The 23,667-nt window shown below is 41.6% G+C and overlaps 2 protein-coding genes across 2 annotated transcripts; both read right to left on the bottom strand.

Moving 5' to 3' along the window:
- Positions 1-1,426: 1,426 nt before the first annotated feature.
- LOC127345370 (probable histone acetyltransferase HAC-like 1) lies at positions 1,427-5,638 on the bottom strand. Its single transcript, XM_051371847.2, has 5 exons — positions 5,204-5,638; positions 4,737-4,842; positions 4,362-4,611; positions 2,031-2,131; positions 1,427-1,929 (listed from the first exon to the last, which is right to left on the bottom strand). The coding sequence occupies exons 1-5, from the start codon at positions 5,335-5,337 to the stop codon at positions 1,711-1,713; spliced, it is 810 nt and encodes a 269-aa protein (XP_051227807.1). The 5' UTR covers positions 5,338-5,638; the 3' UTR covers positions 1,427-1,710.
- Positions 5,639-8,981: 3,343 nt separating this feature from the next.
- LOC127340247 (probable histone acetyltransferase HAC-like 1) lies at positions 8,982-23,147 on the bottom strand. The gene is made up of 6 exons (XM_071827630.1): positions 23,125-23,147; positions 10,481-10,567; positions 9,994-10,099; positions 9,581-9,863; positions 9,299-9,423; positions 8,982-9,215 (listed from the first exon to the last, which is right to left on the bottom strand). The coding sequence occupies exons 1-6, from the start codon at positions 23,145-23,147 to the stop codon at positions 8,982-8,984; spliced, it is 858 nt and encodes a 285-aa protein (XP_071683731.1).
- Between the last annotated feature and the right edge of the window lie 520 nt (positions 23,148-23,667).

Raw genomic sequence — 23,667 nt, 5'->3', positions numbered from 1 at the left:
GTACTTAGGTCTCTTTTTTTTTCCTCGAGATGCATATGTGGACCTCCTTGTTGGCGACATCAATGTCGTGGTTGGCCGTGTGGGAGCCGGTGGCAATGAGGAATGGAGCAAGCCAGAGGCGAGCAATTAATAAACGTAGCTGGAGGGTGTTTGCCTGCGTTGAAAAAGATAAGGGATTTCGCTGGACATAGCGGGACGGCTAAGGCGGGGGTGGACCGGTGGGGGGAGGAGCTCAGGCAAGGTGGGGTGGCGTGGCGGCGTGGCAGCGCGACGCCTACAAGCGTGGAGTCTGGCGGTGGTGGAGGGGGAGGGGGAGCGGTGGCAGGAGGAAAATAAGAATGAGGTGGCGAGGCGGTGACTGAGAGCTACTCTAACTCTCGGTTACCGAGGTCTAGACGGATCTATATTATAATTGTTGGTATTTTTTCCATAAACTTTATGTTGTTTAACTTTTTAAAAATATATTCCAAGCTAAGCATTGCTGCACAGGAATAAAGTCCCACGAGATAGGGTCTTCCAAATTATTTACAGTGCGATTTTTGTATCGGAAAATCTAGAATGAGAGGGAAAAGTTGGTCCTTGTTCATGCCATCGGCACCAAAATGAAAAAAGATTAACAAGGAGAGGTGGTCAGGTCAATTGTGGATTATATTCTCGAAGCTAGCTTTAGTAGGTTAGCCGCCATAGGAGGGAGGCGTTACCTAGTGCCACTCACCCACAGCATATATGGCCGATGGAGTGGAGGCCAGAGGCGGAGGGGATAATGGCGTGCGGTCGCGTCAACATCCATACGCCCCCCGACTCTTCTTTCCTATCCCCGTCGCCGTCAAGCCGTCAACGGCAGCATCCATGGTGCGGTATCAGCGCCCACTGCTTTAGGCTAACTATAGATGGTAACTGTTCGACAAGAACCCGTCTGACCAAGGCATCTTCTTTTAGTGTGCGTTTATTCAGTCAGGCACATTGGCTTGCTTAGCTAAATGATCGCTTTGGTAAGGAAGCAGCAAGCCTGAAAGCCAGTGGCTGAACTGGTATATGGACCTGGTGCTGGACTTGCTCAGATGCAAGTGATTTGTTTAGTGGAAAGCTAGCAACTGAACTGTTTTTTATTATGGGAAAACTGTTTTCTAGGCCCAAAATGCTCTGTTGACATGGATTTAGGTTCATGCTCACACAATCCACATTCTATAGGATGCAAACTGACATATAAGAACAATACAGGCCCCTAACAGCAGCAAAATGCTCTAAACTTGGGTTTTTTTAGTGGAAAGCTAGTAGCTGAACTATGTTTATTTAGGGAAGAACTGTTTTCTAGGGCCAACAGGATCTAGGCCCAAAATGCTCAGTTCACTTGGAATTAGGTGCATATGGTCATACAATCCATAATCTATAGGATGCAAACTGACGTCATATAAAGAACATCACATGCCTCTAACAGTACCAATATATATTTCTTCGCAAACACATCACACAGTAGCAAGCACAGAGTTCCAGCAAATCAGTATGGTATTCTTTAGTGCTACGGGTGCATATTTGGGATGGTAACAACATCTCAAAACTGCCAAACAGCATTGCCTATTAGATTGTTGGAGGGAACTGGATGGTGATGATATCCCTGTGCAGAAGAGTTGAGATAGAATCAACACAATGCCAGTGGGTGAGAATGGCCATGTGCCAAGGCTCCACTGCGCCCAGAATGGCTGTATCAGTTCAGTCCAACATCGGTAGGTAGACTCGGTGGAAATCACTCAGGCTCAGCGTCCTCCGGCAGGTAGGGCACTTGCTCTGAGCCTGGATGGAGGCCCAGATGCACTTCTGGCAGAAGATGTGGCCGCATGTGGTCGATGACGCATTGACCAGCTCGTTCATGCAGACTGGGCAGCTGAACTTTGGTTCCTTTGAAACCTCCTTCACAGGTGCAGGGGATGCCTGCGTCATCATAGGCTGAAGTGTTAAAACGATAACTTACGGAACTGGTAACTACTATGATACTATCTTATGGTATTGGCAAAGTATAGGTGAGAGTCCACCATGGTTATCATAGGATTGTTGTTGGACACTCTCGAGCCGTGATGTGTAGAATTCATCCCCAGAGATAGCAGTGTGTTCACATGCTCAGCAGGAGCTTCCCCTATAAAGAAGGAAACAAAACTAAGTTAATAACAGGGAAATAAGATCTATAAAAGCAAACTAAGAACTATGGTATAACAGCAGGAGCAGTCCTTCTTTGGTTGCGGTAGGCCTGTGCTTTGTTGTTATCCCCATGTCTGAAATAGGCTTTATAACCTTGTGTTGTGTGCTATGGTGTTGTGAAAATATGCTAGTTTTTCAGCCGTTTGGCCTTATTAATATAAAGCCAGGCTCCTCTCGAGCCTTTCGGTCTTACAGTGCAAACTAGGAAATAAAAGAAAGAGAAAATTCCACTTTTTACCCCCTAGTTTGATTTTATTGACACTAATTACCTCATTTAGCAGATTTTCATTCTAATTACCCCATTTAGCATAAGTTGTGCCAACATTTACCCCTTCAAAAATTTTGTGAGCATTTTGACCAGTGGATCCCGGCTGCCAGATACACGTGGAGGCCACATAGACAGTTTTTCTTCTTGGGTTTTACTCTCGCATCATTCGTTTAATAGGACTTGGACGACGTAGGCACGTAGCAGTCGACGCAATAAGGAGTTGCCAAGGTGACTGCCAATGATAGCCAAAGGCCAGAGGCGACAAACTAGTACTAAATATTCATCTCTTCCCTCTGTATAATTGTGTACTGTATGCTTGTTTCTCACTTTCCAGTTTGTTCATTTGTTTCTCCATCCTATAAGCATTTGAGACCTTAGAGTATTTCTGAAAGTTTAGGATCGTATTTGCCGATGAATGGAAAAAAATTTGAACTCTCAGATTCTGTAGAAACGCTAGCCCACAACAGGTTACTTGTAGGTCATGACACTAGAGTTTTTCTCAAACACGGCAAGGTGCATTCAGCCAAAGTAACCACAATACTACAGCTAAGCACCCCGCATGCATACAAATGAAGATAAAAACACCATATAATAGTCCCACCTCAATTTGGCAATGGGGCCCCATTCCCCGATCCCTGGTGGTTAATTCACCTATTAGGGGACGGTTTTGGTTAGTACTTTATCCCCGTGGGGTCTTATTGGAGGCAAACTCTCCCCATTAGGTAAGGTGGGGATGGGTCTGTGTTACCACTATCCATACCCGATAACCGTGAAATCCCCGTTAGGCACAGATCCAGAAAAGAACCGCAAGGGGAAACACAAGAAGAAAAATCGCCTACATGACCACCATGTGTACCTGACAGTCAGGACCACCGGTTAAGGTGCTCACAAAATTTTAGAAGGGGTGAAAATAAAGGAGCCGTTGGGGAGGGTTTGGGTACGGCGGTACGCCCGTGTCCATACCCAGATTTATCCATAACCAGCCAAGCTTGCTTTCCCCATTACCCAAAATGAATGGGTATTGTCCGATGGGTACATCATACCCAGTGGATAAGCAAAGAAAGGAGCAGTTTGATGGTGGCCTTCGGAAACAGCAGGGAGCAGGCGTGATTTAACGCAGAGAAAGCAGCCACCAGCGCCGTTTTTCATGCGCGACTCGTATAATTAACGAATAGTGAAAGCGGCCATGACGTGAGTGGGTATGGATAAATTAACGAATAACCGTATAATTACCCTCCCCATGCCCAGATGTGAATGGATATTTTGTTTTTACCCATACCCTGCCCAAGACAAGAGGGTACGGGTATGGATGTGGGGAATGAATAATAAACGGCAGCCTTGGGTGAAAATTGGCAAGTTCGGCTAAATGGGGTAATTTGGATGAAAATTTCCTAAATAGGGTAATTAGTGTCAAAAAGGTCAAAACAGGGAGTAAAAAGTGGAATTCACTCTGAAATAAATATACATATGTATGGAGCATAAAACTTCAAGACTGAATATATATAGGACTCCTTTTATATAGTACAGAGTCATTTTTCTAATTTGGAAATAATATACATGGATACTAACAGATGTTGTGAGTCTGAACAATGTGGTATCACATTTCTACTTGATAGTAAGTCATACAAAATATATAATGCTAATTTCTGATAATGGATCTTCCAGGCAAACATTTTACTTGGAACTATCTTAGCATATAACAACTAATAAGTGGATGACTTTTATCAAACACGCAAGCTAGACTCTAAAAAATGTTCTGTTGACTTTTGTGTAATATGATGCTGGCTATTGGATTTCTAGGCTAGAAGCCCATAACATGCCTAGAGAAGAATTGCTAGTTAAGTCACTCTGTATGCAGCCCGAAAGGAAATAAGCACAGGCTCACAAAAACAATCTCCACCTGGCATCGAGGCAGCCATGTGGACATTCTGATGGACCATGCCTGCACCGGATGAGGAAGGGCCCATGTTGTGTGCTATGTAAGACACTCCAGAAAGTTCTCTTGCGCCTTGTGTGATACCAGGGGAAGATGCAGTCTGCCTTGAGATTTGCAGGTCTCGTTGCCTTTGTGCGTTCTGAGCACTCAAGAACTTAATAGCATACTGCAATTGTGGCTCAACTGGTGCCAACATCATACTGTAGTACCCACTCTGCCCAAACAGCCAGAAAATATCAACATCTTAAATGATGAAACAGTAATATTTAGTTTTGCTCCAGATGTACTTGATTGCTAGAAAAGGCAATGATAGAAACGAAGAAGGAAAGAGAGCAGAACCTTATTTGGGAATTTTCTAAACAATATTTCCTCAAGCCGCCTCGCAAGTTCTGGCAGCCTCCGTCGCCAGTCAGCCGACGTTTGCTTCCTTCCTATGTAGTCAAATCTGCCAATTCAAAGAACAAGGTATCAAATTAAAGAAAGCTATCTCCGTAATTCATATCAGATTCTCAACAACAGGTTTGACACTATATGTATATTCGGGGAACTGAGAAGTGGATTAAACTGCACCCGCAAAGTTCTAGAATTTATGTGCTAGCCCATGTAAAACTTGTAGGAAGTCAATGCCTTTGATAGTGTATATATGACCACCTCAGCAATTTTGGGATGAAATAAAGCAGTAATAATACTTGATTCTATTGTTTAGGGCGTACAATTAACGATTTCACTCCATATACTAGTAAGTTTTATAGCTGGTAAGTTTCTATTGGGTTCAACTGGTGAAGATAAAAGAAATGACCACTTACATCTTCTCGCGCATAGTGTTGCGCATCAGAACGAACTGGGGATCAGCCGCTGCGGCGAGGCCCACAGCATCAGGCATCTGCTGGAGCGGAGTAATCCCGCCGCCGCCGCCGCCAACGCCGCTGGCACGATCCATCCGTACCGCTTGCCTCCCCGCCCGTACAGGCACGCCACGCGGCGGCCGTTCACAGGGAAGGTTCCAGAGGGCAGTGGGGCTGGGCACCCCAGAAACGAGGTTCGGGCTAGTGAGTGAGGAGGAGAGCGGGTGAATCCAAAGGCGGACAACGAACGGCGGCGAACGGCGGCGGGAGACGGTGGTAAGCGAGGGTTGGGACTTGAGGTTGGGGAATTGGGGAAGGAAGGCGGGAGGAACTAGGAAGAAGGGAGGAGACTTGACCAAGGGTGGCCTATTTCCTGAAAATCTTTGGAGTTGCCGCACGCTCTGCTGCCGGACCCTTTTTAGTTCACACGGTAAAACTTCCAAATGGGGCAGCTAATTTGTGAGATTTGCTACTTTCTCACCCTGTCTGGATATATCCCAACTTTATCTGATATAAAATATATCTAAACATATCTTAGTGTGTTAGATAAAATTAGGATTAGCCAAATAAGTATAATTATATTGTTTTGCCAACAAAGTGCAACCGAAATCATTTCTGGAATTTTAAAAGTTCTAAATTGACCGAGACATATCACATTTTTCAGAACATATGTTATATTACATATAGCAATAATATCCATGATCAGATATTAGATCCATTGGGTACGGGCTGTGAAAATTATTGTCTACCACAAATATTCTTGGGCATACCTATTTAAGTTATAAGATCAATTCAAAAAAACGTAGACGTATATATATTTAGTTAATCGTCTTTGTGTCACAGGGGTATAAATAATTCAAACATTAGATCATCTTCGCTCCCCACATACCCACACACCCACCCCAAAGCCCCCTAAACGGCTTTGCGGGGACGGGGGAGCCAAGCCGATTTTGTCCCGTCGCCACTCCCAAAGCCTATTTTCGGCTCGCGGGCCGCACCCAACCCTCACTCACTAGCCCGAACCTAGTTGTGCATGGGTAATTGGCGTGCACGGGGGAGCCAAGCCGATTTTGTCCAGTCGCCTCTCCCAAAGCCTATTTTTGGCTCGCGGGCCGCATCCAACCCACAAGGTGGGGAGATGGAATAGAAACGCGGGCGGCCAATGTTGTCGGCGATGGTAGAGAAAAACTCCATTTCGCCCCTCTCCCCACCCACCCCACCAGATCCCCGCCCGCACCACGCATCTTCGCCTCCGCCATTTCCCACCGTTGGAGAAGGCTGGGCCGTCGAGCAACCGACTTCCTCGCCGACCATCGGCCCTAGTTCCACTGTCTAGAGGAGTCTGCCAATAGTTCCAGCCCCTCGTGGTCATCTACCCGTGTGGTGCTCGGCGTTTTGCCTTGGCATGGATTCGGACCACGAGGACATGGTCGCCGCTCTGCTGGAGGAAGAGGCCAATATGAAGATTATCTCTTGTCTCCTAGCCATGTACGCCCGGGATTTGAAGCCGTGGCGTAGAGGCTCGAGCCTAGGGCAGCGCAAGAGCAAGCCGAGGCAGAGGCTGGAGGGCTACGGCATGTTGTATGCCGACTACTTTTCTCATGACCGTTGCACGACAAAGTGACATTTGGCGCCGTTTCAGGATGAAGTGGAGGATGTTTATGAAGATTGTGTTGGCCGCCAGGGAGTACGACACCTACTTCGTTTGCCATGCGTCAAGAAATCTGAGACTCAACTACTCATCACCAACTGCAAGACGATCTAGTGGATCATTTGTAGATGCTCAAAGGAGGGGCCTAGTTTTATGTGTTCAAAAACTATTTTACCAGCTTCCCTTGTTGAACTTTTTAATGCAAAACTATGATTTTATATTGCCATTTATGGCCGTTTGGGAGGTCGTTTGGAGATCATACGGTCGGCAAAACGGCTCTGCCGAACATCGAATGCGGGGGAGAGTTGGAGCTGACATAGAGGAGATCATCGACCTCGACGTGCAGTTCATGGCTGATGCGGAGCAAGTGGCGGAGGAAAATGTAGCAGTGGAGGAGGAAGAGTGTGAGGGGGACGATGACCTGGATGACGGGAGTGACGGGCCGGAACCGTAGGGAGCGCAAGGCGGAGCAGAAGACCATCATTTAGTCATGAGTCATTGAAGAAGCTCCAGGATGACCGCATCGTCGGAATCTCTGTCGAAGAGGCGCCTATTGAGGAGGGGGTCGCCTCTTCATGGAGGCCGAGCGGTAGAGGCTCCCTTGAAGAGGTGCTAGAATGCCCGGCACATGATTTTGTGCTTCGGAAGGAGCAGAGGGCACGCGAGCACCAGAGGATGAAGGGGGACGAAAGCGAAGCTGGCTCGTTTTGAGGACGCGACTAAAGATGCTTTTATATTTTTAAATTTTTCACTTTTTTAGTTAGTACATTTTGCCACATACTACCTCCATTTTGAAATAAAATCCTTTTTTGAAAGCTAATTTCTAATAAGGTTTAAGTTTCGGAAGGGAGGTAATATTTCTTAGCATTTTATTATTTACCACATATTAGTCTTTTTACGGAAATCACCTTTTATAATTTCTTGTTGGAAAAGAGGGTAAAAAAAGATGTATGCTTTTTGTCGGTCTCTAGATGGTATTTTCACATCGACGAACATACTTTTTTTTAATTGTTCACCGCATGTTTACTTAGTGAATAGTACCAGTGGTTCATAACATAATGAAAGTATTAACTATCAAAGATAATTATAAAAATATCTATTATATAGGGTATGTATAATTCTCAGTCAAATGAGAATTAATTAATTCTTAGTCAAGTGACGTGTTATCTCTATAATTTTGTACTATATACGATCTTTTTACGATGCACAAGCGTTATCGTCGTCTGATCGAAGATCTTGAGTTTTTATCCTGAAGAAGGGCCGAGTTTCCAAAACAATGGCATAACTAAGATCATTGTCAGGTACAACCAATGAAGATCAAACTTTAGGCTTCATCCTGAAAATCGCGACTCGGTGCTCAAGAAGCACCAACAAATATATGATATTCTCCAACGTACAAGATGTTTCTCTTAGATTTTTTTCCCTAGTTTTATTTAATCACCAAATATTTTTAAAGCATACAAATATTAATTGTTAGAGATAGCATTAAGAAATAGTCAAATTATGTTTTCATTCTGTATGAAGGGGAGGTTTCATATGCCATTCGGATTCAAATGGACGCCGTATTGGTACTAGGGATCCTTTGATAAAGTCATAATTTATTTTATTGGCCCCAAACAGAATTTAGCCTGGATTTAGGTGATTAGTTCAAAACCCATGAAGGTGTGAGTTGTGACATCCACAGATCCATATGGCAGTGTTGCGCATATTAAGGCTCGCGAAGGTGTGACATTCACTTGAATTTAGGTGCATGACCACCCATACGATCCAAATTCTGTACGATATATGGAAACTGACATCACAAAATGCATTACAAACTCATGTAAGAAAAGTCCTTACAAACTCCCAACATCAGAAAAATATTGGATATTTCTTTGCGCACGAATTACAAAGTAGCAAGCACAGGCTTCCACAACAAAACACTACGGGCATTTGTATGGTAACAACGTCTCAAAACTTCTAGCAGCAACATCGCTTGTTATACTACTGAGGGGAACAAATCAGATAGCAATACAACATCATCACGATGGCAGCAAGGAAAAGGGCCGGGTGCTGAGGCTCCACTGTGTCCAGAATGGCTGGATCAGTTCAGTCCATCGTCGGAAGGTGGACCCGGTGGATGTTTCTCAGGTTCAGCTTCGTCCTGCAGGTAGGGCACTTCTTCTGAGCCTTGATGGAGGCCCTAATGCACTCCTTGCAGAAGATGTGGCCACAGATAGTCGATGAAGCGTCCACAATTTCGTGTAAGCAGACTGGGCAAATGAACTTCGGTTCGTTTGGGACCTCCTCCACAGTTACAGGAGGTGGCGGCGACACCATGGACTGCAGTTTTTAAGTGGAGCCTTAGGGGGCTAGTACCCACTACATATGGTATTGGTAATGTATATATAGCGTAGAGTCCTTACCAAAATTCTGTTGGTTTCAGATGTGTCTACCATTCTTGTTACATGATTGTTGTTGGACACTCTCGAGCTGTGATGTGTAGGGTTCATTCCCAAAGATAACTCTGTGTTCACATGCTCATTGTGAGCTTGTAGAAAGAAAACAAGGCAAAAGAAACTAAGTTAGTAAAAGGGAAAATATTATGCTGGCTATTGGATTACAGCTCTATTTAATGGCTACAAAAATATTATCAAGATTAGTCACACATTCCTAAGTACATGATATAAGCACAATTTCAGTAAAACCATACGTACCTGACTGGGAGGTGCCCATGTTAGTACTCGGTGGAACCAAGCTTGCACCAACTGAAGGACCCATGTTGTATGGTACGTAAGAAATTCCAGAATTTTCACTTGCACCTTGCGTGACACCTTGTGTCAGAGTCATCGTCCCATACCCACCGGAAAATGCTATATGCTTTAATAATTGCTGGTTTTCTTCAACTTCTTGGTGCTGAGCACTCAAGATCGTGAGAGCAAACAGGAAGTGTAGCTCACTTGATTCCTTCTTCATATTATGGTAATCCCTCTGCCCAAACAACCACAAAATATCAATAGCTAAAATGATTAGACGGAAATATTTACTTTGCTCAGAGAAGGGACTTGATTGCTTGAAAACCGAATCTAAAATATTACTACTAGAAGGAAGAGAGCAACACCTTGTTTGGGTATCTTCTAAACAAGATTTCCTCGAGCCGCCTCGCTAGATCCGGCAGTCTTGGCCACCACGTAGGATCCGTTGTTCTCCTTCCTAAATACTCAAATCTATCAATTCAACAACAAGTACCAAATTAGAAAATTATCCTCTTACTTCATATTACCTTCAGACAGACAACTTAAATAACATGTTGGAACATAGAAGATAACTGAAGTTCACCCTCCATTTTCCGTAATTCATATGTAATCCATAATGAACTTCATGGGAGTTATTATTAACTTCGATAGTATGTAGACCACTTATGTAATTTTTGGAATGAAATTCCGAAGCAATAAAACTTGATACTGCTAATATTTATAGCATGTAATTAAAACCACTAACCAATGATTTATTACTGTACTAATGTTCATTCGATCACTCAAAACTATCAATTTTTAATGAACTTCTATTCATACGAATTGAAGCACATGAAAGAAACAAGAGCTTACATCTTCTCTCGGGTATCGTGGCGCAACATCACGAACTCATGATCAAACTCTGCAGCCAGGCCAACCGCATTGTGTGTCTCTGCGATGCTGCAGCGGCATAGTGTCAAGACGGCCAATGTCACCGCCACCAACTTGATCCATCAGCTTCACCTTTCTGGTATCTAGAGGCGGTAGGGTTGGGATGGTGGAAATGTCGGGAGGAGGAAGGATGTGACTTGACTAATGGCGGACTCCTCGACCCAAAGTCACGAATTGTGGAGCCCTCGTGGTCCCACTTATATAATCTAATCACCAAAGGATAAGTAGATGCAGACTTAATTACCTCTTAATCACTAATTTTGCGAAATTAATTCCTACCAAATAACCCTTGCAAATTTATTTTCTGCTATCAAACATTAGTGTTGCACAATTACTTTCTACCAAAAAATGTTATAAAATAAATTTTGTAATATTGTTTGGTAGAAAATAATTGTGCATCATTATTATTTGGTAGTAGCAATTAATATCACAACAATTCTTTGGTACAGATTAATTCCGCTCTTTGAAGATAATGATGTGAAATTACTTACTACCAAAAAAAGATGCAAAATTACTCCCTATTACCAAAAGATATATTTGCATAATTTTTTCAGCCAAAGAATGTTGTGCAATTTATATGAAACATTGTTTGGAAGAAACTAACTTTGCAACATTATTTTTCAGCACTAGCAAATATTTTCAAAATTTGTTTTTTGTACAGATTATTCCACATCATTATCCACTTAGAGCGGAATTACTTTCTGCCAAACAATTGTTGTGAAATCAACCGAGGCTACCAAATAGTAATGTTGCACAATTATTTTATGCCAAACAATATCGTGAAATTAATTTCTGCAACATTGTTTGTAAGAAAATAACTTTCCAACATTATTGTGTGATGGCAGCAAATGATTTAAAAACTATTGTTTGGCAGGAATTAATTCCGCAATATTGGTGACTAAGATATAATTATGTATGCCTCTACTTATCCTTCGGTGATCAAACAATATAAGTGGGGCCACGAAAGGGTCCACTTGTAGTGACCGTGTCTCGAGCAGTTCTCCATTGGTCAAGTTACATCTATTACTAGCTCTTCCAACATGAAAGAGTTGCGACATTTATACAATAATTACAGATCTCTAAACTTAACGTGAACCAATTATGCATCAAATTTGTCATGTGATTTTAATTCAAACCAATTCCAAGTATAGAAATTTTGAACTTCATCTTAGCACTTAAAAATTCACAAAAATAACAAAGTGAAACTCTAGATCTAGCCGACTCACCATTTTCTCTTACCCCAGGGTGATGGTGGTAGCCAACAACGCAACCGATTGTCCATGCAAGAGGTGCAAAGGCTGCCAACGATGCTGGTGCGGAGCAAGGGGAGGGGGCTGACTAGACCGGTAGGAATCTATTGAGAGGGTGGGTGGGGGCGGGGGGGGGGGGGGCGGAGGGAGGGATTGGACAGCCGAGAGGGGGCTGAACGATCATGGTACACCGATAGCAAGCTCTTGAGAGGGGGAGGGGTTGGAGAGCCGATGGACTACATCGATGCGCGTTTTATACCGAAAGGAGGGGCGGTATGCCTTATGCTGGAGTCTCATGCGCGACACATGTGCTCGCCAAATATATCTCAACGTTTGAGTATTATATCTTTCTAATTATAGGTTTGGCCGAACGTTTAATTCTACGACGCGAAATAACATAGAGCCTCGTGCAAATATGGCAATAGGTCAGGTTACACACAAATTGAACAATGTAATATCTATACCCATAAAGGTGACTGCCGACTACCCAAGAAGATATCCATATAGATGTAAAATGATGCCCATACTAACAGGTATCAATGCATGATATTCACATTTGCATCGCAAAACCAACATTTCATCATGTATATTTCAATTGTTACTTAATATACTTTGATCTTATTTTATAAAGTATCACCTATTTTAATGAAATTACACCGACAAGTCTTTGATGATGCTTGAATTATATTAAAGTATAATGCTCATTGATGATTGTTGACAAATGATACCTTAAGCATATTAACATGATCATCCTTAGAGTTCTCTTCATGTACCTTAACTGAAAGATCAGATATGACGACTGTAGTGGGGGTTACTAGGAGTTGAGAAAAAAATATGCAAATTAATAAACAAATGCGGAAGTTTCAAGCAGACACTTTATATTCAAAGTATGAACATGATGAGTAAACCATAAGATTGATGACCATGGAAAAACAGAGCTACATAGATCAATCTAAGTCTTCAAACGAGTAAATAGAGCAGTAAAGAAAGAACATGTTGAGAAAAATAATATAGTCAACAAGAGAAGAGTAAGTCTAGAGCCTCAAGACGTACAATACCGATGGTAGTTATATAAGATAAACAAAACTGAATAAGTGATGAAAGTAAAAGAGATGAAGAAAGAAACCAATTTGTTTACCAAATTTCAACTTGTTGGCACACCAGATCTCCGTCTTCGTATGGAGAGGCTATTGGTTGCAACGGAACCGCATACATATATATACCAACGTGTTGGGACTCCAAGTGCAGAGTAATGCAGCAACGGTGATTTTTTCCACAAGAGTGACTCGAGGGTTTAGATCGAACTCTCAGAGAATTAAGTGGTTTAATCTTCCTATCCTCTACAAGCAACATGTAATGTGAAGAGAAATGGTTTTGTGTCCCCAACTCAACCAGAGTGTTTATATAGAGGATGAAAAAAATTAGCCCTTCTGTGAAAGTGACGGACAAGAAGAAACAAGGAAAATAGGAGAGAAACATGTCTATAAATTGACAATGTACAATTCAAGATCCAGAGGTATCTTGGAAAACGGAATTAATTTCTGAAGCCGAAGGTTCACAAGCTAAAGCAAATCCGGTCGCCACCCTCATGGATATATTCTTCATTGGCCGATGTAGCTCACAATTTGTCTTCTCACAGGTATCATCCATGGGATAGCGATCCATCGGTGCATCATCAACATGTGCATTATCACGTTGAGCCCGTGGAAGCCACGCTGCTTTTCACCGAGATGGGTTTCCGGCACTATCGAACCCATGATCTTGCCGCACCGAACAGCTTGCCCCTTGCTTGCCCATGTGCTTCTTTAACTCCTTTACCATGTCATCCATTTCCAAGTCAGCCCTTTCTAACTTGTGCAGCCATCATGTCGCTACTTCTTTGATCTCGAACGGCTTCTATAAGTGTCATCGTTCCCTAAAACCCAATCTTCCACGGAATGTAAGGTCCAAAGCCTCGTTTCGTCCTGGTGTTCCTTATTCTTCGTGGCCTTTGTCAGCTCGGCATTCGCTCCGTCAGATGGAACAACCCCTCCCGAACCTGTTTGATTGTTACAACAATTGTTTCCTTATTGTGTATAAGCTACCCTGTTTTTGGGTCGACGATGACCCATGCGCAAGTCGGAAATTTCTTATCCTCCTGACCAACCATCTCAGAGTCGGAGTGATCCCTTCAGCGCGCATGGTAGCCTTAGCTTCATCCCACTTAGGAATGGAAGTCTTGTAGCCAACTGTCCCCAGATTATGGTAAAGTACCTTTTCGCAGCATTTTTCTTATTCTTTTCTGACCGTTCCTTAGCTTCTTCCGATTCCTTGTACTTCACAAATTCGTCCCAGTGACCCCGTTGCTTCTCTAGTGGTCCAGTGAATTTTGGAGATTTTTTTTCTTTGATATAATCTTTTCTTGAAGTTCTGGAATTGGGTGGCAATCTTCTTAAGAGTCCACTCCTTGACTTTCAACCTCATGACTTATGTGGGCGCTTCAGTCTCCAAGACTAGTAGGGTAAAATGTGACATAAGCGATTCCCAAAGGCCTTTTTTAGATCTGATGTGGGCAATACTAACTCCATCTTCCAGCTTTGATGGCTCATTCCATTCTCGAACAGCTATCGGGATCTTGTCCCTGACAACAACTCCATATTGACTTACAAATGCTTTTGCGATCGCGGTGGAAAGCAATGGGGCCTTTTTCGGCCTCCGCTACAATTCGCGCGCCAAAAGACCTTTAGTCCCGGTTAGTGGAACCAACCAAAAGCAAAGATACTTTTTTTGGTTTAGTATTTTCTTATCTACCATCCTTTTAAATATTTAAGAAGTGTTTTGTATATGAATTTTTAAATAACTTATGCATACTTTTGAATCTAACAAAACTTTTAACATGAAAAGTGTTTGAATTTGGATAAGTAATCAAAAAACATTTTCTATTTTCTAAAATAGTTATTCTAACTATTCAAACTTTTAACTATTTTTCAATGTTCAGTTAAAAATGCATTAAATCATATCTTTTGCATATTTTATAATCTTACAAAACTTTCAACATGAAAAGTGTTTGACATTGGATAAGTAATCCAAAAACATTTTATGTTTTCTAAAATAATTGTTCTAACTATTCAAACTATTATCTACTTTTCCATTTTCAAGAAAAATGCATTAACTCATATCTTTTGCATTTTTTATAATCTAACTAAACTTATAACATGAAAAGTGTTCGAATTTGAATTTGGGTTGCCTGAGTTGGCAAAGAGGAAGAAGGGGAAGCGAGAGTTGGTGGTGAAGATTAGGTTTTAGGGTTAGGATTTAAGGTTTAGGGTGTCGGTTCTCCTCCCATTACATACAGTTACATAAAGGTTATGAAGCCTTCTTGGTGGTCCTCGGAAAGCATGCTCCTGGTATAAAGGTTTAATACATTACATACACTTACATAAAACGTAGAATACATTACACATCACCAACTTCCCATCTAGTGTTGGTGTTTTCCTCTGCGTCGTAACCATGAAGCATCTTCCTTATTTAACAGGATGCTTGGGTCACTGTTCACTGTGAAAGGTGGAATTTCATTAAGCATATTGTAATCTTCACACATGTTTGTTTTGTCCTCCACTCCCATGATGTTTCTTTTCCCTGAAAGAACTATGTGGCTCTTTGGCTCATCTATGATGTATCTATTTTCTTATTTTTCCTTTTACTCGGTTTGGTAGACATGTCCATCACATAGAAAACCTGAGCCACATCTTTGGCTAGGAAGAATGGTTCGTCTCTATACCCAAAATTGTTGAGACATATTGTTGTCATTCCGTACAACTTGTCTATCTGAACCCCGCCTCCTGTCAACTTGACCCATTTGCACTAAAACAAAGGGACCTTAAAAGAAGGTTCATAGTCGAGTTCACATATCTCCTCTATGTAGCCATAATACATGTCCTTTTGGCCATGATGGTTTGTTGCATCAATGCAGACACCACTATTTTGGTTGGTTCTCTTTTTATCTTGGGCGGTCGTGTAAAATATATTCCTATTTATCTCGTATCTTGGTAAGTCAATATAGTCGAAGATGGTGTCCTAGCTAACATGTACAGCTGATCTCCAACAGTGTTGTCATTCATGAGATGTGCTTGCAACCAACTAGCGAAAGTCGCCATGTCTTCACGTGTAATTGTTGACACGTAAAGCACACGCCCGTTGGGAACCCCAAGAGGAAGGTGTGATGCATACAGCAGCAAGTTTTCCCTCAGTAAGAAATCAAGGTTATCGAACCAGTAGGAGTCAAGGAGCACGTGAAGGTTGTTGGTGACGGAGTGTAGTGCGGCGCAACACCAGGGATTCCGGCGCCAACGTGGAACCTGCACAACACAATCAAAATACTTTGCCCCAACTTAACAAAGGAGGTTGTCAATCTCACCGGCTTGTCAGTAAACAAAGGATTAAATGTATGGTGTGGAAAATGATGTTTGTTTGCGAAGAACAAGAGAGAACAATGATTGCAGATTGTATTCAGATGTAAAAGAATGGACCGGGGTCCACAGTTCACTAGTGGTGTCTCTCCAATAAGAAATAGCATGTTGGGTGAACAAATTACAGTTGGGCAATTAACAAATAGAGAGGGCATAACAATGCACATACATATCATGATGAGTAATATGAGATTTAATTGGGCATTACGACAAAGTACATAGACCGCTATCCAGCATGCATCTATGCCTAAAAAGTCCACCTTCGGGTTAGCATCCGCACCCTTCCAAAGATTAAGTTGCAAACAACAGACAATTGCATTAAGTATGGTGCATAATGTAATCAACACAAATATCCTTAGACAAAGCATTGATGTTTTATCCCTAGTGGCAACAAAGACATCCACAACCTTAGAACTTTCTCACACGTCCTGCATTCAATGGAGGCATGAACCCACTATCGAGCATAAATACTCCTCTTGGAGTCACAAGTATCAACTTGGCCGTAGCCTCTACTAGCAACGGAGAGCATGCAAGATCATAAACAACACATATGATAGGTTGATAATCAACTTGATATAGTATTCCATATTCATCGGATCCCAACAAACACAACATGTAGCATTACAAATAGATGATCTTGATCATGATAGGCAGCTCACAAGATCTAACATGATAGCACAATGAGGAGAAGACAACCATCTAGCTACTGCTATGGACCCATAGTTCAAGGATGAACTACTCACACATCAGTCCGGAGGCGATCATGGTGATGTAGAGTCTTCCGGAGATGATTCCCCTCTCCAGCAGGGTGCCGGAGGCGATCTCCTGAATCCCCCGAGATGGGATTGGCGGCGGCGGCGTCTCTGGAACTTTTTCCGTATCGTGGCTCTCGGTGATAGGGTTTTCGCGACGGAGAGTTTAAGTAGGCGGAAGGGCAGAGTTGGAGGCGGCGCAGGGGCCCCGCACCATAGGCCGGCGCGGGCCCCATGCAGGCCGCGCCGCCCTATGGTCTGGGTGCCTCGTGGCCCCACTTCGTTTGCTCTTCGGTCTTCTGGAAGCTCCGTAGAAAAATAAGACCCCGGGAGTTGATTTCGTCCAATTCCGAGAATATTTCCTTTGTAGGATTTCTGAAAACAAAAACATCACAAAACAGGAACTGGCGCTTCGGCATCTTGTCAATAGGTTAGTGCCGGAAAATGCATAATAATGATGTAATGTGTGTATAAAACATGTGAGTATTGTCATAAAAGTAGCATGGAACATAAGAAATTATAGATACATTTGAGACGTATCAACCATCCCCAAGCTTAGTTCCTACTCGCCCTCGAGTAGGTAAACGATAACAAGGATAATTTCTGAAGTGACATGCTATCATAATCTTGATCAATACTATTGTAAAGCATATGAGATGAATGAAGTGATTCGAAGCAATGGTAAAGATAATGAATAAACAACTGAATCATATAACAAAGACTTTTCATGAATAGTACTTTCAAGACAAGCATCAACAAGACTTGCATAGGAGTTAACTCATAAAGCAATAAATTCTTAGTAGAAAGTTTTGAAGCAACACAAAGGAAGATATAAGTTTCAGCAGTTGCTTTCAACTTCAACATGTATATCTCATGGATAATTGTCAACACAAAGTAATATGATGAATGCAAATAAGCAAGTATGTAGGAATCAATGCACACAGTTGACATAAGTGTTTGCTTCTAAGACAGAAAGAAGTAGGTAACCTGACTCAACATAAAGTAAAAGAAAGGCCCTTCGCAGAGGGAAGCATGGATTGCTATATTTGTGCTAGAGCTTTTATTTTGAAAACATGGAAACAATTTTGTCAACGGTAGTAATAATTCATATGTGTTATGCATAAGACATCCTATAAGTTGCAAGCCTCATGCATAGAATACCAATAGTGCTCACACCTTGTCCTAATTAGCTTGGATTTACATGGATTATCATTGCATAACATATGTTTCAACCAAGTGTCACAAAGGGGTACCTCTATGCCGCCTGTACAAAGGTCCAAGGAGATAAATCGCATTTGATTTCTCTTTTTTGATACATCTCAACTTAGGACATCCATACCGGGACAACATAGAAAACAGATAATGGACTCCTCTTTAATGCATAAGCATTCAACAATAGATAATATTCTCATAAGAGATTGAGGATTGATGTCCAAACTGAATCTTCCACCATGATTCATGGCTTTAGTTAGCGGCCCAATGTTCTTCTCTAACAATATGCATACTCAAACCATTTGATCATGATAAATCACCCTTACTTCAGACAAGACGAACATGCATGGCAACTCACATGATATTCAACAAAGGTGTAATAGTTGATGGCGTCCCCAGAAACATGGTTACCGCTCAACAAGCAACTTATAAGAAATAAGATACATAAGCTACATATTCTTTACCACAATAGTTTTTAAGGCTATTTTCCCATGAGCTATATATTGTAAAGACAAGGAATGGAATTTTAAAGGTAGCACTCAAGCAATTTACTTTGGAATGGCACAGAAATACCATGTAGTAGGTAGGTATGGTGGACACAAATGGCATAGTTTTTGGCTCAAGGTTTTGGATGCACGAGAAGAATTACCTCTCAATACAAGGCTTTAGGCTAGCAAGTTGTTTGAAGCAAACTCAAGTATGAACCGGTACAGCAAAACTTACATAAGAACATATTGCAAGCATTATAAGACTCTACACTCTCTTCCTTGTTGTTCAAACACCTAACCAGAAAATATCTGGACTTTAGAGAGACCAATCATGCAAACCAAATTTCAACAAGCTCTATGGTAGTTCTTCATTAATAGGTGCAAAGTACATGATGCAAGAGCTTAAACATGATCTATTTGAGCACAACAATTGCCAAGTATCAAATTATTCAAGACAATATACCAATTACCACATGAAGCATTTTCTGTTTCCAACCAAATAATAATGAACGAAGCAGTTTCAACCTTCGCCATGAACATTAAAAGTAAAGCTAAGAACACCCGTTCGTCTGCAAAAGTGGAGCGTGTCTTTCTCCCACACAAAGAATGCTAGGATCCGATTTTATTCAAATAAAAACAAAAATAAAAACATACATACGCTTCAAGTAAAGCACATAAGATGTGACGGAATAAAAATATAGTTTCACTAGAGGTGACCTGATAAGTTGTCGATGAAGAAGGGGATGCCTTGGGCATCCCCAAGCTTAGATGCTTGAGTCTTCTTGAAATATGCAGGGATGAACCACGGGGGCATCCCCAAGCTTAGAGTTTTTACTCTTCTTGATCATATTGTATCATCCTCCTCTCTTGATCCTTGAAAACTTCCTCCACACCAAACTCAAAAAAAACTCATTAGAGGGTTAGTGCATAATCAAAAACTCACATATTCAGAGGTGACATAATCATTCTTAACACTTCTGGATATTGCACAAAGCTACTGAAAGTTAATGGAACAAAGAAACCCATCCAACATAGCAAAACAGGCAATGCGAAATAAAAGGCAGAATCTGTCAAAACAGAACAGTACGTAAATACGAATTTTTTAGGGGCACTTAACTTGCTCAGATGAAAAAGCTAAAATTGAATGAAAGTTGCGTACATATCTGAGGATCATTCACGTAAATTGGCAGATTTTTCTGAGTTACCTACAGAGGGGGCTGCTCAAATTCGTGACAGCAAGAAATCTGTTTCTGCGCAGTAATCCAATTCTAGTATCAACCTTACCATCAAAGACTTTACTTGGCACAACAATGCAATAAAATAAATATAAGGAGAGGTTGCTATAGTAGTAACAACTTCCAAGACTCAAATATAAAACAAAAGTGCGGAAGTAAAATAATGGGTTGTCTCCCATAAGCGCTTTTCTTTAACGCCTTTCAGCTAGGCGCAGAAAGTGTGAATCAAGTATTATCAAGAGATGAAGCATCAACATCATAATTTGTTCTAATAATAGAATCATAGGGTAACTTCATTCTCTTTCTAGGGAAGTTTTCCATACCTTTCTTGAGAGGAAATTGATACTTAATATTACCTTCCTTCATATCAATAATAGTACCAACAGTTCAAAGAAAAGGTTTTCCCAAAATAATGGGACAAGATGCATTGCATTCAATATCCAAGACAACAAAATCAACGGGGACAAGGTTATTGTTAACCGTAATGCGAACATTATCAATCCTCCCCAAAGGTTTCTTCTTACCTTGTGGAGCCCTTTCAGTGTGCCATTCAGAGTAGTTGATCATCATATTATCAAGAAGCTTTGTTGCGGCGCCAAAAGTGATGGACATAAAAGTACCTCCAAAGAACTGAATCCAATAGGTTCCGCGAAGGAAAATTCAATCATGTATAAAAGGTTTGGATGATCATCCAAGTAGTCAGTCCATGGGTAGGGCAATTCTTAACCAAAGATTTCATTCTTTCACATGCTTGAGCAACATGCTCATTATCCAATTGCTTAAAATTCATTATGCTACTTCTCAAAGATATAATTTTAGCGGGAGGATAATATCTACCAATGAAAGCATCCTTACATTTAGTCCATGAATCAATACTATTCTTAGGCAAAGATAGCAACCAATCTTTAGCTCTTCCTCTTAAGGAGAAAGGAAACAATTTCAATTTTATAATGTCACCATCTACATCCTTATACTTTTGCATTTCACAAAGTTCAACAAAATTATTAAGATGGGCAGCAGCATCATCAGAACTAACACCAGAAAATTGCTCTCTCATAACAAGATTTAGTAAAGCAGGTTTAATTTCATAAAATTCTGCTGTAGCAGCAGGTGGAGCAATAGGTGTGCATAGGAAATTATTATTATTTGTGCTTGTGAAGTCACACAACTTAGTATTCTCAGGAGTACCCATTTTAGCAATAGTAAATAAAGCAAACTAAATAAAGTAAATGCAAGTAACTAATTTTTTGTGTTTTTGATATAGAGAAAACAAACAAGACAGTAAATAAAGTAAATGCAAGTAACTAATTTTTTTGTATTTTTGATATAGAAAGCAAACAAAGCAGTAAATAAAATAAAGTAAAGCAAGATAATAACAAAGTAAAGAGATTGGAAGTGGGAGACTCCCCTTGCAGCGTGTTTTGATCTCCCCGACAACGGCGCCAGAAAACAGTCTTGATGACGCGTCAAGCACACGCCCGTTGGGAACCCCAAGAGGAAGGTGTGATGCGTACAGCAGCAAGTTTTCCCTCAGTAAGAAACCAAGGTTATCGAACCAGTAGGAGTCAAGGGCCACGTGAAGGTTGTTGGTGGCGGAGTGTAGTGCGGCGCAACACCAGGGATTCCGGCGCCAACGTGGAACCTGCACAACACAATCAAAATACTTTGCCCCAACTTAACAGTGAGGTTGTCAATCTCACCCGCTTGCTGTAAACAAAGAATTAAATGTATGGTGTGGAAAATGATGTTTGTTTGCAAAAAACAGTAGAGAACAATGATTGCAGTAGATTGTATTCAGATGTAAAAGAATGGACCGGGGTCCACAATTCACTAGTGGTGTCTCTCCAATAAGAAATAGCATGTTGGGTGAACAAATTACAGTTGGGCAATTGACAAATAGAGAGGGCATAACAATGCACATACATATCATGATGAGTAATATGAGATTTAATTGGGCATTACGACAAAGTACATAGACCGCTATCCAGCATGCATCTATGCCTAAAAAGTCCACCTTCGGGTTAGCATCCGCACCCCTTCCAAAGTATTAAGTTGCAAACAACGAGACAATTGCATTAAGTATGGTGCGTAATGTAATCAACACAAATATCCTTAGACAAAGCATTGATGTTTTATCCCTAGTGGCAACAGCACATCCACAACCTTAGAACTTTCGGCCACCGTCCCGCATTCAATGGAGGCATGAACCCACTATCGAGCATAAATACTCCCTCTTGGAGTCACAAGTATCAACTTGGCCAGAGCCTCTACTAGCAACGGAGAGCATGCAAGATCATAAACAACACATATGATAGATTGATAATCAACTTGACATAGTATTCCATATTCATCGGATCCCAACAAACACAACATGTAGCATTACAAATAGATGATCTTGATCATGATAGGCAGCTCACAAGATCTAACATGATAGCACAATGAGGAGAAGACAACCATCTAGCTACTGCTATGGACCCATAGTCCAAGGATGAACTACTCACACATCAGTCCGGAGGCGATCATGGTGATGTAGAGTCCTCCGGGAGATGATTCCCCTCTCCGGCAGGGTGCCGGAGGCGATCTCCTGAATCCCCCGAGATGGGATTGGCGGCGGCGGCGTCTCTGGAACTTTTTCCGTATCGTGGCTCTCGGTGATAGGGTTTTCGCGACGGAGAGTTTAAGTAGGAGGAAGGGCAGAGTTGGAGGCGGCGCAGGGGCCCCACACCATAGGCCGGCGTGGGCCCCATGCAGGCCGCGCCGCCCTATGGTCTGGGTGCCTCGTGGCCCCACTTCGTATGCTCTTCGGTCTTCTAGAAGCTCCGTGGAAAAATAAGACCCTGGGCGTTGATTTCGTCCAATTCCGAGAATATTTCCTTTGTAGGATTTCTGAAACCAAAAACATCACAAAACAGGAACTGACGCTTCGGCATCTTGTCAATAGGTTAGTGCCGGAAAATGCATAATAATGATGTAATGTGTGTATAAAACATGTGAGTATTGTCATAAAAGTAGCATGGAACATAGGAAATTATAGATACGTTTGAGACGTATCACTAGGCGCAGAAAAAGAGCGATCATCAAGTATTATCAAGTGAAGAAGCATCAACATCATAATTGGTGGGAGCCTTGCGCCTGCGCCTCCTACCTTTACTCTTTTTCTTAGGCAAACAATGAGAAGTACCTGGTGAGGAAGGCGAAAGTCATGGTACGTTCCCCAACATCAATCCTTGCTCCCATGAGTTTTAGCAGTGATCGCCCAAGCGTGATTCATCCTTTTACTACACATTCAATGACAAGATAATTAGTGGATATAATTTTAGAAAAATTTAAACTAAGCAACATAAATAATAGCTATAATAGAAACTATTTTTGTGTGTTTTTCATATAAAGACAACTATGAAAGAAACTATTTTTGTGTGTTTTTGATATAATGAAGCAAACAATAGAAAATAAAATAAACTAAGCAAAACAATAACAAAGTAAAGAGATTGGAGATGAGAGACTCCCCTTGCAGAAATCCTCATTCTCACCGGCAACGGCGCTAGAAAAAGAGCTTGATGGTCCTTATCGTAACGCCGACTTCACAATGTTGGGGAACCCCAAGAGGAAGGTATGATGAGCACAGTAGCAAGTTGCCCCTCAGTACGAAACCAAGGTTTAATCGACCAGTAGGGGAAATGCGTGACTTCTGAAGGTGCTGCTAGCTGACTAGTGGCAGGCGCAC

Source organism: Lolium perenne, chromosome 3, assembly GCF_019359855.2.
Source record: "Lolium perenne isolate Kyuss_39 chromosome 3, Kyuss_2.0, whole genome shotgun sequence".
Lineage (NCBI taxonomy): Eukaryota > Viridiplantae > Streptophyta > Magnoliopsida > Poales > Poaceae > Lolium > Lolium perenne.
This window is presented reverse-complemented; position numbering and strand designations above follow the sequence as displayed.

Excerpts from the sequence above, each read along its gene's own strand:
- LOC127345370 (XM_051371847.2), bottom strand. The coding sequence starts at position 5,337 with ATGGATCGTGCCAGCGGCGTTGGCGGCGGCGGCGGCGGGATTACTCCG. Across the intron at positions 4,843-5,203 it reads AACACTATGCGCGAGAAGAT|ATTTGACTACATAGGAAGGA; the intron begins GTAAGTGGTCAT and ends TTGAATTGGCAG. Across the intron at positions 2,132-4,361 it reads CATGGCTGCCTCGATGCCAG|GGGAAGCTCCTGCTGAGCAT; the intron begins GTGGAGATTGTT and ends CCTTCTTTATAG.
- LOC127340247 (XM_071827630.1), bottom strand. The coding sequence starts at position 23,147 with ATGACTTTCGCCTTCCTCACCAG. Across the intron at positions 10,100-10,480 it reads CACGATACCCGAGAGAAGAT|ATTTGAGTATTTAGGAAGGA; the intron begins GTAAGCTCTTGT and ends TTGAATTGATAG. Across the intron at positions 9,864-9,993 it reads TTAGAAGATACCCAAACAAG|AGGGATTACCATAATATGAA; the intron begins GTGTTGCTCTCT and ends TTGTTTGGGCAG.